The 16126-nt window shown below is 32.8% G+C and overlaps 1 protein-coding gene across 1 annotated transcript in view; it reads right to left on the bottom strand.

The window, feature by feature from the left end:
* The window catches only part of LOC132718624 (protein FAM98A-like), a 24078-nt gene continuing 7952 nt past the window's right edge, over positions 1 to 16126 (bottom strand). Inside the window, exons 2-11 of the mRNA XM_060702347.1 lie at positions 13818 to 13966; positions 13248 to 13304; positions 12858 to 12935; positions 11994 to 12097; positions 11501 to 11611; positions 7866 to 8060; positions 7079 to 7178; positions 6202 to 6284; positions 5371 to 5473; positions 1 to 2347 (exon numbers count right to left, since the gene is read on the bottom strand). Coding sequence (XP_060558330.1) covers positions 2031 to 2347; positions 5371 to 5473; positions 6202 to 6284; positions 7079 to 7178; positions 7866 to 8060; positions 11501 to 11611; positions 11994 to 12097; positions 12858 to 12935; positions 13248 to 13304; positions 13818 to 13966 — 1297 coding nt within the window. The 3' untranslated portion in view covers positions 1 to 2030. The remainder of the gene's footprint in view (positions 2348 to 5370; positions 5474 to 6201; positions 6285 to 7078; positions 7179 to 7865; positions 8061 to 11500; positions 11612 to 11993; positions 12098 to 12857; positions 12936 to 13247; positions 13305 to 13817; positions 13967 to 16126) is intronic.

Below are 16126 nucleotides of genomic sequence, written 5' to 3' on the forward strand. Positions count from 1 at the left end.
TGGTATTTTTCAATTTATTTGCAATTGTCCATAACAAATTAAGTACATTTAGAAAGCTGTATATAGTATGAACACCTAGTTACCTGTTATCAATCATTTAAACAAAGAAGTGCACTCTACAAATGTATCACTTTAATATCACTAAATCAATCAAATATGTAGTTCACATGTTAACTTGATAAAAGCAAGTAATACCTGAAATATCATCAGTTAAAAAATGCCATTCAAAATTTCTCTATTTGACAAATTTCACATACATAACATGTACCGTTGTTGTTCTTCTTGAGTTAATCTGTATTGTTTGTTTGCTTACATGTCATTTACAATAATGAATGAAATTATAAATCTTGACATATAGATGTATAACCGTCATAAAGTTGGACAAACCAACAATGAATATTACCAGGACACAACTTTTATTATCTGTGACACACAATCACCAAAACTTCAATCACGGTTCATGAATACACTTTAATGCCCCTTAGAATAAATGCACATCTTTAACAAACATTGTAAAGTGCAGTATTAATCAAATGTTATAAGCAATGTTGAAACAAAAGGTAAGATCAATAGGAACAAGCAATTATCATAGTATTGCAAGCAATCCATAAGTCCCCTACCGGTTAGAACCCCAGCAGCATTCTGATGGGCCATTGGCCATTCAATTTTACCAGTGGATGAATGACATGAATGAACTTAAATCTTTTGAGTTCTAAGTTTGTCTATATCACAGTAATGTGTTAAGTTTCCCTGCCTAGTAAGGAAATTCTGTTTAAACAACCTTGTCATATTATTATGATGTGGGATTTTAAAGTAAATCCTATAAGGAATGAAGAAGTTGGAGTGAAAAATACCAATTTCTCGAAAAAAATCTAAGTTCAAGGGGGAGATAATTCTGGAAATAGTCTTGCTAGAGTATTTAACCTTCTCAAAAATGTTGAGTGATAATAAGAAACATATATATGAAGTTTGAAGTAGATACATTAGGAAATAAAGAAGTTATTTAAAAAAGACAACATTTTTTTTCATAAAAATTCTAAGTTCAAGGGAGGTAATACTGATAATTTTTGTGCTAGAGTTGTAAACCTTGTCACATATGATGTGGTTGATGGCCAGAAACTTATATTTAAAGTTTGAAGTAAACACCTTAAGAAATAAAGAACTTATAGTGAAAAAGCTGAAAAATTTAAATCAGAAATCTTGAAATTCAGGCTATTTGTTGCCATAGCAACCAGAATTTTCAACATAGGAAGAAAAGAAAAAGATGTGCATAATCTCCAGACTGCCATCTACCCATATTTGAAGTTTCATAAAAATATTTTCAGTACTTTTTGAGTTATCACTGGATCCAGTTTATGTGTTAAATTTGCCATATTTTCAGACTATTTGTTGCCATAACAACCAGAATTTTCAACATAGGAAGAAAAAAAAAGACGTGCATAATGTCCATACTGCCATCTATCCATATATCAAGTTTCATAAAAATATTTTCAGTACTTTTTGCGTTATCGTTGGATCCAGTTTTGTGGACGGACGGACTGACAGACGGACGGACAGACGGACAGACAGACGGAGGGTAAACCTAAAGTCCCCTCCGGTTAAACCAGTAGGGGACTAATAAAACATGATTATCATTACTTAAATACATAAATTTCGAATACATTTCATCAAAAAGTTGTTCTTCTGCTGGTAAAGTTCTTATTCAATTATAAGATTTAACAATAGCAATATCTTATAATTCTACTTCATATTCAGTTGGTACTGTCAGCAGAACATGTATATGTAAATGAATTATTTGTGTATATAGTTTTCAGTATAAACTACTCAAGCTATTATGCTCAGTTAAGCACTTATAATATTGAACATTTAGCACATTTCTGGGAATAACAACATTTCACTTCCATCAAGTTTATTATAAATAACATCAATATCTCCCACCTCTACCCCTTCCTCCACGCCCACCTCTACCTCCTCTTCCACCCCCACCCCTATCATTATAACCTTGATTATATCCACCACCCCCACCTTGATTATATCCACCACCCCACCTTGATTATAACCACCCCCTCCTCCACCTCCCTGGTATCCCCACCTCCCTGGTATCCTCCACCCCCACCCTGGTAACCTCCCCCTCCTCCACCTCCCTGGTATCCTCCACCACCACCCTGGTAACCTCCCCCACTTCCACCTCCTGCAGTGTGGGGGCGACTATACCCTCCTCCACCTTGGTTCCAGTTTCCACCAACATTATCTCCTCTGCTGTCTCCCCAACCACCTTGAACCTTCCCTCCCCTACCACCTTGATAATCTTGTCCTCCCCCTCTTCCTCCACGACCACCTCGTGCAGCTGAAACAAGTTAACATAAGTTATATAAATCATTCAGTTAATGTTTCCAACAAATATGTCTATAATTTAAAAGATGGTATACATACCATATTTTCCTTTAACCCATTGCTTCATGAGCATTTTGTGAAAAATGGCTGTTTTCATTGAAAAGTCTCCCGTTACAAGTTCAAATTGCTATAATACTATAAAAACTGCTTCAACACTCATCAAACTTGGCACAAATGTTGACTGGACCATTGTCCTTGCAACAACATGCTCAGACTTAAATTTTCTGTTACCGTGGCAACGAGGGGACATCTCAAAATTGCCAAAAATCACTATTTTGCGTTGATTTTTTTCCATCAAAATTGATTTCAAAGTGCTGCAACTTATCAATGGATTGAGATAGAGTCAAATGCTTTTCAGCGTTGGTTACACGTTACCTTATGATCAATCTGGGGTCATTTACAGCCTCTCACAAGTCCAAAATTTTCTTGGCGATGAGGGGGACTCCGCCCCCCTTCAAACCCCCAAAAACAGAAGGGGGCACATCCCCCTTCTGGCAACCCCCTGATGTATCTTTTGGTTGGGGGACCGCGCCGAAAAAGAGGTCAATTTTTTTAACAACATTTCTTAAACAAAAACAAGTGTTTAGGGCCTAAATAAGGCATTTTTTCATCATTTGAGACAACAAAAAGGGGGGGGGGGGTGAAAAAGGCGTTAAAAGGCGTGTATATGAAGTAATGGGTTAAATATTTACTTACTCATGTTTATTGCTATGGTTATAAAGTGAATATTTATTTTTATTTAATTTTACCCATGAAATATGGTGCTATATCAGTCAAATATATTTCATATTTTTAAAAAATAAATATGAAATATAAATATGAAAGTGGGCGGAGTCAAAACTCATATTTATTTTAAGGGACTTCTTTTGCCGTTTTGTTTGAAAAATTTGATAAATACAAAACAACTTTTTCTTGAATATTGTTTTGAAAACTATCTAGCATGATAGAAAATGGTCTAACTAAGAAAATTAATCCGAACACCAATATCTTTAATTCAGTTATTAACGCTGTACAGACGTTTAAAGAGTTGTTTACATGACGTCACAATGTAGCGCCAAACAGCGCGTGCTTACGCATAAATTACTGCGCGCTGTACAATTGCAGTTGGTAGCAAGCAAGGGGATTCGTTACCATTTTCTTTGATAATGAAATTAAATAAAAAGGTTATTTTTTCGTTTTTTGTGAAATATGGTATATATTTTCACTCAACATGATAAAATGCCACATATTTTCACTCGCCGTACCGGCTCGTGAAAATATGTGGCATTTTATCATGTTTCGTGAAAATATATTCCATATTTCACGCAAACGAAAAAATATCCTCTTATTATTTAATTTTACCCATGAAATATGGTGCTATATCAGTCAAATATATTTCATATTTTTTAAAAATAAATATGAAATATAAATATGAAAGTGGGCGGAGTCAAAACTCATATTTATTTTAAGGGACTTCTTTCGCCGTTTTGTTTGAAAAATCTGATAAATACAAAACAACTTTTTCTTGAATTTTGTTTTGAAAACTATCTAGCATGATAGAAAATGGTCTAACTAAGAAAATTAATCCGAACACCAATATCTTTAATTCAGTATTTAACGCTGTACAGACGTTTATAGAGTTGTTTACATGACGTCACAATGTAGCGCCAAACAGCGCGTGCTTATGTATAAATTACTGCGCGCTGTACAATTGCAGTTTGTAGCAAGCAAGAGGATTCGTTACCATTTTCTTTGATAATGAAATTAAATAAAAAGGTTATTTTTTCGTTTTTCGTGAAATATGGTATATATTTTCACTCAACATGATAAAATGCCACATATTTTCACTCGCCGTACCGGCTCGTGAAGATATGTGGCATTTTATCATGCTTCGTGAAAATATATTCCATATTTCACGCAAACGAAAAAATATCCTCTTACAATTTTTTTTCTTTTATACACAATATAACTCAATATTTTTACAGATTGACCATCTGTGATACTTTGTGTACTAGAACTTAAAACTGATATGGAACATTTTCCTCATTATACAAATTAAAAAAACTTATGCAGGATCTAAACTGCCTTGAGGAACAAATGAGTCTGCAACATTTTCATTATAATCACTAAAGCCCTCAAGCTGTTAAACAAAACTGAATATTGCATAGCAAAGAAACAAGAGGGTCATCATGGCCCTAGATTGCTCACCCGCTAAAGCTGAGATACACTGATAGAAAAGGTCATAATTCTTCAATTAAAAAGGTGATTAGTGTGTTTCATTTTTTACCAAATAGGTATAAATTATATAATTTTAGTAGAGATACTAGCAAAATAACTTGTGCTCTGGGCATTGAAATTTTCAACCAGGAAACTTAAATGTGTTTCCCTTTGTTTAATAAAGAAAGCTACAGACTACCAGGTCAGGTCATTTCTGACCCAAGAGGCATTTTGGATATACAAATGTAACTTTAATAGAAATCCACTAAACAATGCTACATGTTATGCCAACTATCTATGCTCTGGGCATTGAAGATTCAGTGATTTTAAAGATATGTTCACTTTATAAGACTCTGCAAAGTAAGCTCTGGGCATTGTAGTTTCACACATGAAGTCCATATAAACTAAGCGTGGAAAACAATAACACCAGGGTCATGTTTTATATAAATTTTTACAGGACTTCAAGCTGATGCTACATGCCTATTATCTATGCTTTGGACATTAAGTTTCAGAGGACATTTTTAAGGTACATGTATGTTTACTTTAAATGTCTATGTAAAATTGGGGCCAATTTTCATCCCAGGGGTACAATTTATATACCTTTAGTAGTGGTGCACTAGGCAATGCTACGTTCTCTTGGCGTTGTACTTTTACACAACAACAATTACAAGAAATTTCATATATAAGTCTATATAAACTAAATGATCCCAAGGGCTGTGCAAACATACATCAGCTCACTTCTGGGCAAATATAGTTTAAATGTTTGTAAGATATACGCACATTGTGGTCTTTGACCTTGTGGAGCATCTTGTCTCTTCATAAAAGATGGCATTTCTGGAGGGGGAGGTTCTAACTCCCAGGCCCGCCCTCCTCTATCCGGTACCTACAATAAAAACACAGTTATTATTTACATCTTAGACATAAAATTACAATTTCAATATTTTGCTTCATGTATATTCACATCTATTTTTCTTGCGTTCTAAATATTTTGGACCAGGTATCAGTATCATATTTGAACAAATTTTCTTTTTATTTTGCATTTCAGGATTTCAAAATTACTGAGTTTTTGAAATCTGTAATTCAAGATATTTGTTTTTGAAATAAGAAATGCAAACAAAATAAGACTAGAGGAGTTACATTTATGCTGTTTGCTTAAAATAATATCCCAGCAAAATTAAATCTGATATATATCACCGCTAACAACACCATCCAATATATTTCCTGTATTGGACTCATCTGTATCCTACCAGTATATTGGATGGTTGACTGCACCTTTTCTAACAATGATAACAGCTATCAATGACAAAAGTATCCAAATTACATTTTTAAGAACCATTTTGAAAAAGTAAACTTGACAAACATTTCCTCATACACATCTTGCATTTTACTCAATATGATTTGGATATACAATAATGGAACTTTAAATTTTTCTGTTCAATATATGACAAATATAGAATAGCACAAAGCTTGAGAAACCAGAGTGGACTTGCACTTGGTTCTGATTTCTCCAGCTGTGTACTTGTCCAAATATATTCCTGTATTGTACAATTCAATCTTGTATAACCTATACTTCTGGAGAATGAAGAATGTCTATATTCATTCTATACTAACCCGTGGAATTAGTACTCTATTTATTGCACATTTTGTTGCTTCTCTAGCTGAACCACTGCTTGTTTTTTGTATACGAAGTAAATCTGTAAAATGTCATAAATTCACAATAGTGAAAAACAAGAAACCATGAAAGGAAAACAAGTTACAATTGATAAAAGATACACTGTATTTAATCACAATTGAACATTTATAGACTAAACTGTACCAGTGGTCACCAATACATAACATGAATCTGCCTGTTATATGGTCAATTTCAAGTCAGATGACAAAATATTCCATATAAATATATATTCTGTTTATAACATAATCATAGTTACCTTAATCAGCATGAACTATGATTTCACGATGACAATAAGAACAGTCAGAAGAAGAAAATCGTTAAATGTATCGGAATAACTAACATGCAAATATTACAGTATCTATTTGGAAATGTCAAACATCTCATCCATGCAGATTACATGATCTTAATAATGCCAATAATGTATAACAACGACATGAGAAAAGGCATCTTGGCAAATTTGTTTACATTGAATAGTTTTGAGCTATAACTTATTTAGTGATTTTATTCTTGCATCCAAATAGTAAGTTTCAATATAAAAGTTAGTATTGAAGTAAATGACCAAAAATGAAAACTTAACCGTAGAGGTTGACTGAAAAGGAAAACAAAAAGCTGACACCACCGCATGGGTCAGGACAATTATTTGCTGTTTTTTCAAAAAGTGGAGCTAAAAATATTCTGTCTACATATATCTTTTTAACATTGTTTAATAAATGATTATAAGTGGTAATATATACCAAATTAAATAGATGCATGTTTTTTTTTTTTTTTTAAAGTGCAAAATTATCAGGAAAAGGTTAACCAGTAAGTATTTTATACCATCTCTAGCAGACAGAATCTGTGGTACACCAATTACTGTTGTGGATTTTAATATTTTCCTGATTGGTTGATATACTTCTCCTATTTTGTTTTCATTTTGCTGAAATTAAAACACTTTTCATTACAACAAACTTCTCCTGTAGATTAAATCATTCTTTACAATATATTGTTAAAGCAGCACGCCTCCAGATTCCTGCTAATTTTCATTAAAATTTTGAAAATGTATAAAAAGTAAAATATTGTGGAGCTGACAAAGAAAATAATATGTACATTGCAAACGGCACTGACAACCCATGTACATTAAAGAGGTCAAAATATGCAAAATTAGCCCTTACTGCTTACTCACGCAGTAGAAATATGGTGAAAATTACTGAAAAATATCATGGAAATTATTACTTTTAATCTTCATTCTTTTTACTTTTCATAAAACTTCAATACATTTTTCTCAAGTTTGATTTTCTTGAAATATTTTGACTCATCTGGAGGCATGCACCTTTAAACTTTAGAAAACAACATTTTTTTCATGATAGTTATCTTGGAAAAAACTAAATTTCTAACACAACTCTACAGAACATTTAAAATCCTGGACTTCTTAAACACATTTAATATCAATGAAATCTAATGAAGTTATGGCAAAAAAAATTTGTAAAGGCATAACAACAATACATCTGCTAAATCATTAGATTATGACAGTGTTATAACAGTTACTAAAGATCTAAAGATCAAAGAAACACATTATGATACTTTTTATACAAATTTTCTCTATGATATAAACAACACTGGGTACCTTAGCTTTCTCTGACCACATAAAAGACTGTATGGTAACATCAAGGCGTTTAAGGATCATTTCTCTCCTAGTTTTGTATTCATCACATAAAGCAGTGTTAATTTTGTGCACCTGATCCCACTGTTTGTCAGATAGGCGAACTTTCATTAATGGTTTACCAATAGCATTTGGATGTTTACTCATCAACTCCTTAATCTGAAATAGAAATGTATAATATAACAAGAGGGCCATGATGGCCCTAAAGTCGCTCACCTGTATATAGGCCCCCAGAGCGGGGCCAGTTTAAACCCCAGGGCTTTTATTTGAACAAACTTGGTAGACACCCATTAGAAGATGTTTCATGGTCTAGCTTCTTGGGTTTTTTAAAAGAAGATTTTTTCCAGTTTTTTTCTTTACACATATAGTTTAAAACAATGACACACCTGGGGCAGGGCCAGTTTTGACCCGAGGGCTTTTATTTGAACAATGTTTGTAGACACTTACTAGACAATGTTTCATGCTTAATATCTGAACTCTAGCTATTCAGGTTTTTTCAAAGAAGATTTTTAAGTTTTTGCTCTCCACATATAAGGAAAATCAATGTCCCTTGGGACGGGGCCAATTTTGACCCCAGGGCTTTTATTTGAACAAACTTTGTAGACACTCACTAGAAGATGCTTCGTGCTTAATATCTAAACTCTAGCTATTTGAGTTTTTTCAAAGAAGATTTTGTAAGTTTTTGTCATACACATATAAGGAAAATGAATGACCCCCAGGGCGGGGCCAATTTTTACCACAAGGCTTTTATTTGAACAAACTTGGTAGACACTCACTAGAAGATGTTTCATGCTTAGTATCTAAACTCTAGCTATTTGTTTTTTGTTTTTTTTTTCAAAAAAGATCTTCTAAGTTTTTGTTATAAACATATAAGGAAAATGAATGACCCCCGGGGCGGGGCTAATTTTGACCCCAGGACTCTTATTTGAAAGAACTTGGTAGACATCCATTTAGAACATGTTTCATGCTAAATATCTTAACTCTAGCTCTTTGCATTCTTTAAAAGAACATTTTTTAAGTTTTTACTATATGCATATAGGGAAAATCAATGACCCCCTGGGGCGGGGCCAATTTTGACCCCAGGGCTTTTATTTGAACAAACTTGGTAGACACCCATTTAGAACATGTTTCATGCTAAATATCTTAGCTCTAGCTCTTTGGGTTCTTTAAAAGAAGATTTTTTAAGTTTTTACTATATGCATACAGGGAAAATCAATGACCCCCTGGGGGGCCAATTCTGACCCCAGGGCTTTTATTTGAACAAACTTGGTAGACACTCACTAGAAGATGATTCATGCCAAATATCTAAGCTATAGCTCTTTGGGTTTTTTAGAAGAAGTTATTTAAAGTTTTTTCTTTTGGTTGCGTTCTGCATAGAATGGAATTCTTTGAACAACTTTGTTAAGGCTTCACACAAGGAACATCCCTGTGAAGTTTCATTATGATCTGCCTTATGGTTTCAGAGAAGATGTCGTTTTAAAGTGTGAACGGACGACGTATGACGGACGAAAAGTGATCCAAATAGCTCACCCTGAGCATATGCTCAGGTGAGCTAAAAATAGATAAAATGATTTATGCCATTGTTAAACTGTCTGGTAAATCAAACAAGTTCTATTTCTAGGTCAATGTATGCATGCCTCATCCATTCAGTGTTTAATTCCAATCAAAAGGTTCAAATAAACAACTTGTCTAAATACACAACCCAGTCTGAAATTCCTTAAAATAAATCATCAACAATTTCAACTACATGTATAAGCAAAACTTGCACACTTAAGAAAATTAATTTTTTTAAATAGACATTATGCTTTTTTTTTTTTTTTTTTTTTTTACTGTAAAATTTAGATAAACAAGATATGTTTGTAAAACATGTATGCCCCCTATCGGCAGCCAATTTGTCATGTGATCAGGTTATTATGCATGACTTCTGACCCAGTGAACAAGCAATTAATAAGGGTTATCTAGTATCTACTGGTCATGACTAGTCACAAGGTAATAATTATTGTGACCCCATAGGTTGTGTGCAGCAATCTTACCAAATAATATATATAAATTTTATGAATCACATAGGCCTCATTAATGACAGCCAAGTTGTTATATTACATAAGACCTTCAAATGTGTATACCAAAAGCACATAAAAATATCAACCAAGGCAACTTGAGTTGTTGAGTTATTGGTCAGAAACGGTCATTAAGTACAAGGTCACTATGTCATTGACCCCTTGACCCCAAAATCAATAGGGGTCATCTACTGGTCAGGACCAATCATCATACCAAGTTTGAAGTTCCTAGGTCTAAGCCTTTTTTAGTTATTGATCAGAAACCTTTTTACCTAAAAGGTCAATGTGACCTTGACCTTTGACCCCTTGACCCCAAAATCAATAGGGGTCATCTGCTGGTCATGACCAATCATCATACCAAGTTTGAAGTACCTAGGCCTAAGCCTTTTTTAGTTATTGATCGGAAACCGTTTTTACCTAAAAGGTCAATGTGACCTTGACCTTTGACCCCAAAATCAATAGGGGTCATATGCTGGTCATGACCAATCATCATACCAAGTTTGAAATTCCTAGGCCTAAGAACTTTTTAGTTATTGATCAGAAACCTTTTTTACCTACAAGGTCAGTGTGACCTTGACCTTTGACCCCTTGACCCCAATATCAATAGGGGTCATCTGCTGGTCATGACCAATCATCTTACCAAGTTTGAAGTCTCTAGGCCTAAGGGTTCTTTATTTATTGATCAGAAACCGTTTTTACCTACAAGGTCAATGTGACCTTGACCGTTGACCCCTTAACCCCTAAATCAATAGGGGTCATCTGCTGGTCATGACCAATCATCATACGGTTTTACCAAGTTTGAAGTTCCTAGGCCTAAGCGTTCTTTAGTTATTGATCGGAAACCGTTTTTACCTTCAAGGTCAATGTGACCTTGACCTTTGACCCCTTGACCCCAAAATCAATAGGGGTCATCTGCTGGTCATGACCAATCACCATACCAAGTTTGAAGTTCCTAGGCCTGAGGGTTCTTTAGTTATTGATCGGAAACTGTTTTTACCTACAAGGTCAATGTGACCTTGACCTTTGACCCCTTGACCCCAAAATCAATAGGAGTCATCTGCTGGTCATGACCAATCACCATATCAAGCTTGAAGATCCTAGGCCTAAGCGTTCTTTAGTTATTGATTGGAAACCGTTTTAAAATACAAGGTCAATGTGACCTTGACCTTTAACCCCTTGACCCCAAAATCAATAGGGGTCATCTACTGGTCATGACCAATCACCATACCAAGTTTGAAGTTCCTAGGCCTAAGGATTCTTTAGTTATCACTCGGAAACCATTTGGTCAACGGACCGACGGACGGGACGGACCGACAAGTGCAAAGCAATATACCCCCTCTTCCTCGAAGTGGGGGCATAATTAGTAAAGTATGAATAAATCGTATTATTAAAAGTATCTTAAATCATTGCCTGGTCTTAGACACTTAGTTGCTTTTTCTAATATGTTCAAATCTTATTCTGCTGGATATTTTAGCTGAAGTTTTTTTAATCACCATTCCAACATACATGCCTTTACAATTATTATAAAATCATAAACATTACCTTGGTTTCTAATTTACTGAAGAGTTGAAAGGCAGTGATATTGGCAGGAGGTTTAGGAAATCCTAGAGCTATCAACATAAGCTTTAGATATCGAGCTGTGTCACTCTCATACTGTAATAATAAAACCAGACTTCATGTCACAATACAACCAGTCTTCATGTCATAATACAACTGTTCTTTATGTAATAATATAACTTGTGTCATTATACAACCAAACAATGACCATAATAACCCTAGTTAATCTTCAGAATGAACACACATATAAAAAGGGTTACAAAAATATATCTTTTCATGATTTATTTCTTCTACAATCAATGTTTATATTTGCTAGAATATATGTACTGGAAAATACACAAATAAAGCTGATAAAAATTGCTAAAAATACCTATATTTGTTTGGTTATTTACTTAGGAAATGCAAGAAGAATAACATCAAAAAGCTAAACTAAATTTTATAGAAATTAGTGTACCTAGCATATATTTAAAATGATTACCTGATCAGGGACATCAGCAGCTGCAGTTGGTGCCGTTGTTTTAAGGAGGGCTGGATTTCTGGTGGCTACCATGGTAACACCTTGTAACTCAGTAATAAGATAATCTAAACAAAATAAATAGCACATCCTAAAAAAAATTACCCTGAGTAGAAACATACAATAAAATAAAAATTATTCATAAAACTTAGTCAATTTTACATGAGTGTCAATTCACATTTCATATTTAAACAAGCTAAATGAAAGTGATAATTTTATCATTCTTATTCAGCAAGTTTAAGACATGTATGATTCTTTTTACCAAGAACCAAACTAGCATTAGAATATGCCAATAAAAGATACACTTTCCCTATATAATACCTAAGGGGGGCCGAATTGGCACATTCAATCACATTTGTTTATTTTGCCAACAGGGCATATAAAAACCTTAATAAATTGATCACAGTTATTGCAATAGTGTATTATCTATATAATGGATTTATAAAACTCCTGCTCAATGGTTTATGTTACTTATTTTTTAAAAATGATTCATCTTGATAACAACTAAAACATCACATCTTACTTAGTAATGAATGCAAAAAAACACTTTCCAATCAACTCAACCACTCTTGCACAAAACTGGTATTTGACAAAAACAATAGGATAATCTATTAACTCATAACATTTTACAGCTTGCTTTGTTTAAATTGAAAGGCACAAACTAGTTAGAAAATTTAATTATTCAATTAGTAAAAAGTTAAAAGTATTATTTAATTTATGTAAATTTTCAGTATTTGATGGGCTAGAAATTTAATCATTATTCATATATATATAAAATCATTTGTGCTCAAATCAGAAGACATAAAATAAATTTGAATAGAAACAAACCTAAAAGTTGAAGTCGAGATTCTTTTGTTGCCAGTCTTTGTGTAATAGGTCCATCATTCAATGCATTATAGGGACAACCTGAGGCAACAAAATATACAAGTCACTTTTTTAGTGAGTACATAAGTTCATATTTACAACTTAGTGCAAGCGTAAGTAAGATTTTTTATTCTATGAGATTATCATTTAAACATTTGTTTTTCAATAAATACAAATGCCTCTAATTCAAGTCATGATAATGTTGAATGTTATTTAATACTGAATAATTTAAGATAGATCTCGCTAAACTGGAATACAAGCACAGAAGTGTTATCCATGGAAAACACTAAAATAAATACAGAAACATTTTAAAACTTACACAGCTACCAAATATTGAGAGAAAAAAAGAATTACCATATTCTCTGAGGAATCCACTAAGTTCCATCAAGAAGTTTGAAGCATCATCAGGACCTGTAACATATTTATGTACATGTAGTTTTAAGAATGATAATCAATAATGTACATCAGGAAATGTAAGCAATTAAGCCAATTGTTATCTACAACCCTAACATAATTTGAACCTAAATTTCGAGTCTTTACAGTTTTTTCTGTATCCAGTTACCTTATCAAAGGCTAGAAGTAACTTTATTTTTTCAAATCAATTTTGCTTATTTTTAAATTGTTTCCTCACATACTTAAGTACTGAACACACTTGAATGATTTTTATTCTGTCTAAAAATGTCAACAGGATTCTTTATACCATTTGTAGTTGCTTTATACATAACTAACTAAACTAAGTTCTTTAATTGTTGTGAATTCGCTGGGTAATTACTTTCACTTATTTTGTGGCAACTGATCTTACATGTACCCTGCTGACTTAGTGTATAAGACAAGGTCTGCTTTGAATTCGGATCTGCTTATTGTTAAAGGAAGAGATTTGATAAATGTAATGACAACATAAAGTAAAGCAGGCTGATATCTTACCAGTGATAGCATTCACTGACTCTTGTAAAGAACAGAAATCCTTGAGTTGGTGTGTAAGCCATGACACAAGATTAGTATAGTCCAAAGAACAAGGTCCATCTTCTAGTGCCCGTTGTAAAACTTCCTCTTGTAAAATCTCACCAGTATATCTGATAATAATGAAATATACTCATAAATCATGCTTTTTTTTCAAAGAAATAAAAAGAGTAAATTATTGTTTATCAATGCATACATTGTATTACAATAGGTTCAGCTAACCTTTTTTTACATGTATATCAGTTCCCTTCCAACATCTAAGAATTTGTTACAATTTAATAACACAATCAACTTTACATTGTAAATAAATTTAAAAATTTTTTATTGAAAATTTGGCCAAGATTTAATCAAAATACATTTCTAATTACCTCCCTTTATTTACATTAACTGTTAGATTTGGACATATTTTAGTATGCCTTTTATAATTTAGATTTAACTCAATACAGTGTTGGAGCAGCACCTCTAGACGCTTGCAGAAATCATGATCATAAAATAGACAGATATTGTTTATTTTGTCAATTCTTACGTTTTTAATTCATTATCTTATATAAATCAGTGTGAATACAATGAATAAGACGCCATTTAGACGTTTCAAAGTTCATTCTCTAGGGTGTCAGAAACTGAAAGGGCGAGATTTGAGCATTTAATTATTCAAGCTTCTTGTCTGGTTTATACTGGAATACAGTATATAGTGTGGTGCTCCAATGATCAATACTTTTGTTATAGTCATACTCTTATAATTTATGATATTGGTCATTCTTCATTTAAGCATCAGGATTGTCATGTAAGAGCATAAACTTTTTAGTTAAACAACTTAAACCTTCTTGTTGCACAATAATTTTTTGTTTCAATTTGCACAAATTTACACGTACATCACATTTGCCCAATTCCTACAGTATTTTTGTTTACTTTGATTTATGTTTAAAGGCCCAACTGGACTATAAAAGCCAGCAGATGGCGCTAGGGCAGGTTTCTTATTAATTTTATGCATGCTTCACTTCAGGGACCCTTTTTCAAAGATTTAAGATTAATTACCAAATGCATTAAAACAACACTTGGCATGTATGTAGGCATAGATATTTTAGATAAAGATTGACCAAAATTATTCAAAATGTAACTTTGTTAAGTGTATTTTTGGAAAAAAATACTGGCTGTCAATTTGAAATTTGAATTTTCCTGGGAGAAGCCATGTGATCATTACAGGTCATGAACCTTCAGTAGTAAACAGAAGCATGTGGCAGTGTTTATTTTAGCGAGCAGACGATTTATATTTCAGGGAAGACGACACTTTGGATTGCTGAATACATTATCATGATAACTTTTACTGACGTTACTTTATCAAAAAGTATTAATATCCAACAAATTTACAATAATCCATTAATCTATGAGTTTTTTTTTAAATTTCAAAGTACTGATTTAACTTGTATTTGAATGGTTTAAACTTCATGAAAACAGTAAAAGTAACTTCTAGGTACTATATTTTGTTGTAAATATCTTGTAGTCAAAAATTACATTTCACAATGTTAATCAAAGCATATCTGTGATCAAAGTAAATGTTGGATATGTATAAAAATTTTATTGTTCCTAAAAGAAATGTCCCATTTAATGCACATCCTTTGGATTTGGATATAATTGTCTGACTTGATGAAGGACACTGTCACACATACAGGATTCCAGTGAAAAAAAGAAAAACAACTGACTTCAAAAATAATATCTGGACAAGATGGCTTGATAACGTCTTTAATTAATCTCCTGTGTAAAATCAGCTGTTTTTGTTTACATTCTCTCTGCAGGTTAACACTGCATGCTATTTTTAACCAGGTATGTATATTAACGGTATCCGCAACTAGATTTTAGACCTTGATTGGTGTCGTGCCATTTACGCGCATGCGCACATGGTACGAAAAACATTGGGTATAGATGGATACCGAAAATAAGCTATTTTCGCGAAAATAAGATCGCGGCTACGAAAATAAGATTTATTTTTGAAATAGTGCATTTATCTGTTGAAATAATTATGTAAAATATATATTTATGCATTCATTGAATGATTTTACATCAAATTAAAATTTCAGAACCAAAAAAAATATTTAAAAAAATGAAGTTTGAGCCGAAAATACTATCGTACGAAAATAGCTCAAATTGCCGTGTAAATCGAAAATACGATCGGGTCTACGAAAATAAGATTTATTTTTTTATATAATGTATTAAAAACGTATTTTTTGTTTCTTAATAATTGATTTGTATGAATGAAATAATAAATTTCAGAACTG

This window comes from Ruditapes philippinarum, unplaced genomic scaffold (genome assembly GCF_026571515.1).
Source record: "Ruditapes philippinarum isolate M1 unplaced genomic scaffold, ASM2657151v2 ctg856_1_1_1_1, whole genome shotgun sequence".
NCBI lineage: Eukaryota > Metazoa > Mollusca > Bivalvia > Venerida > Veneridae > Ruditapes > Ruditapes philippinarum.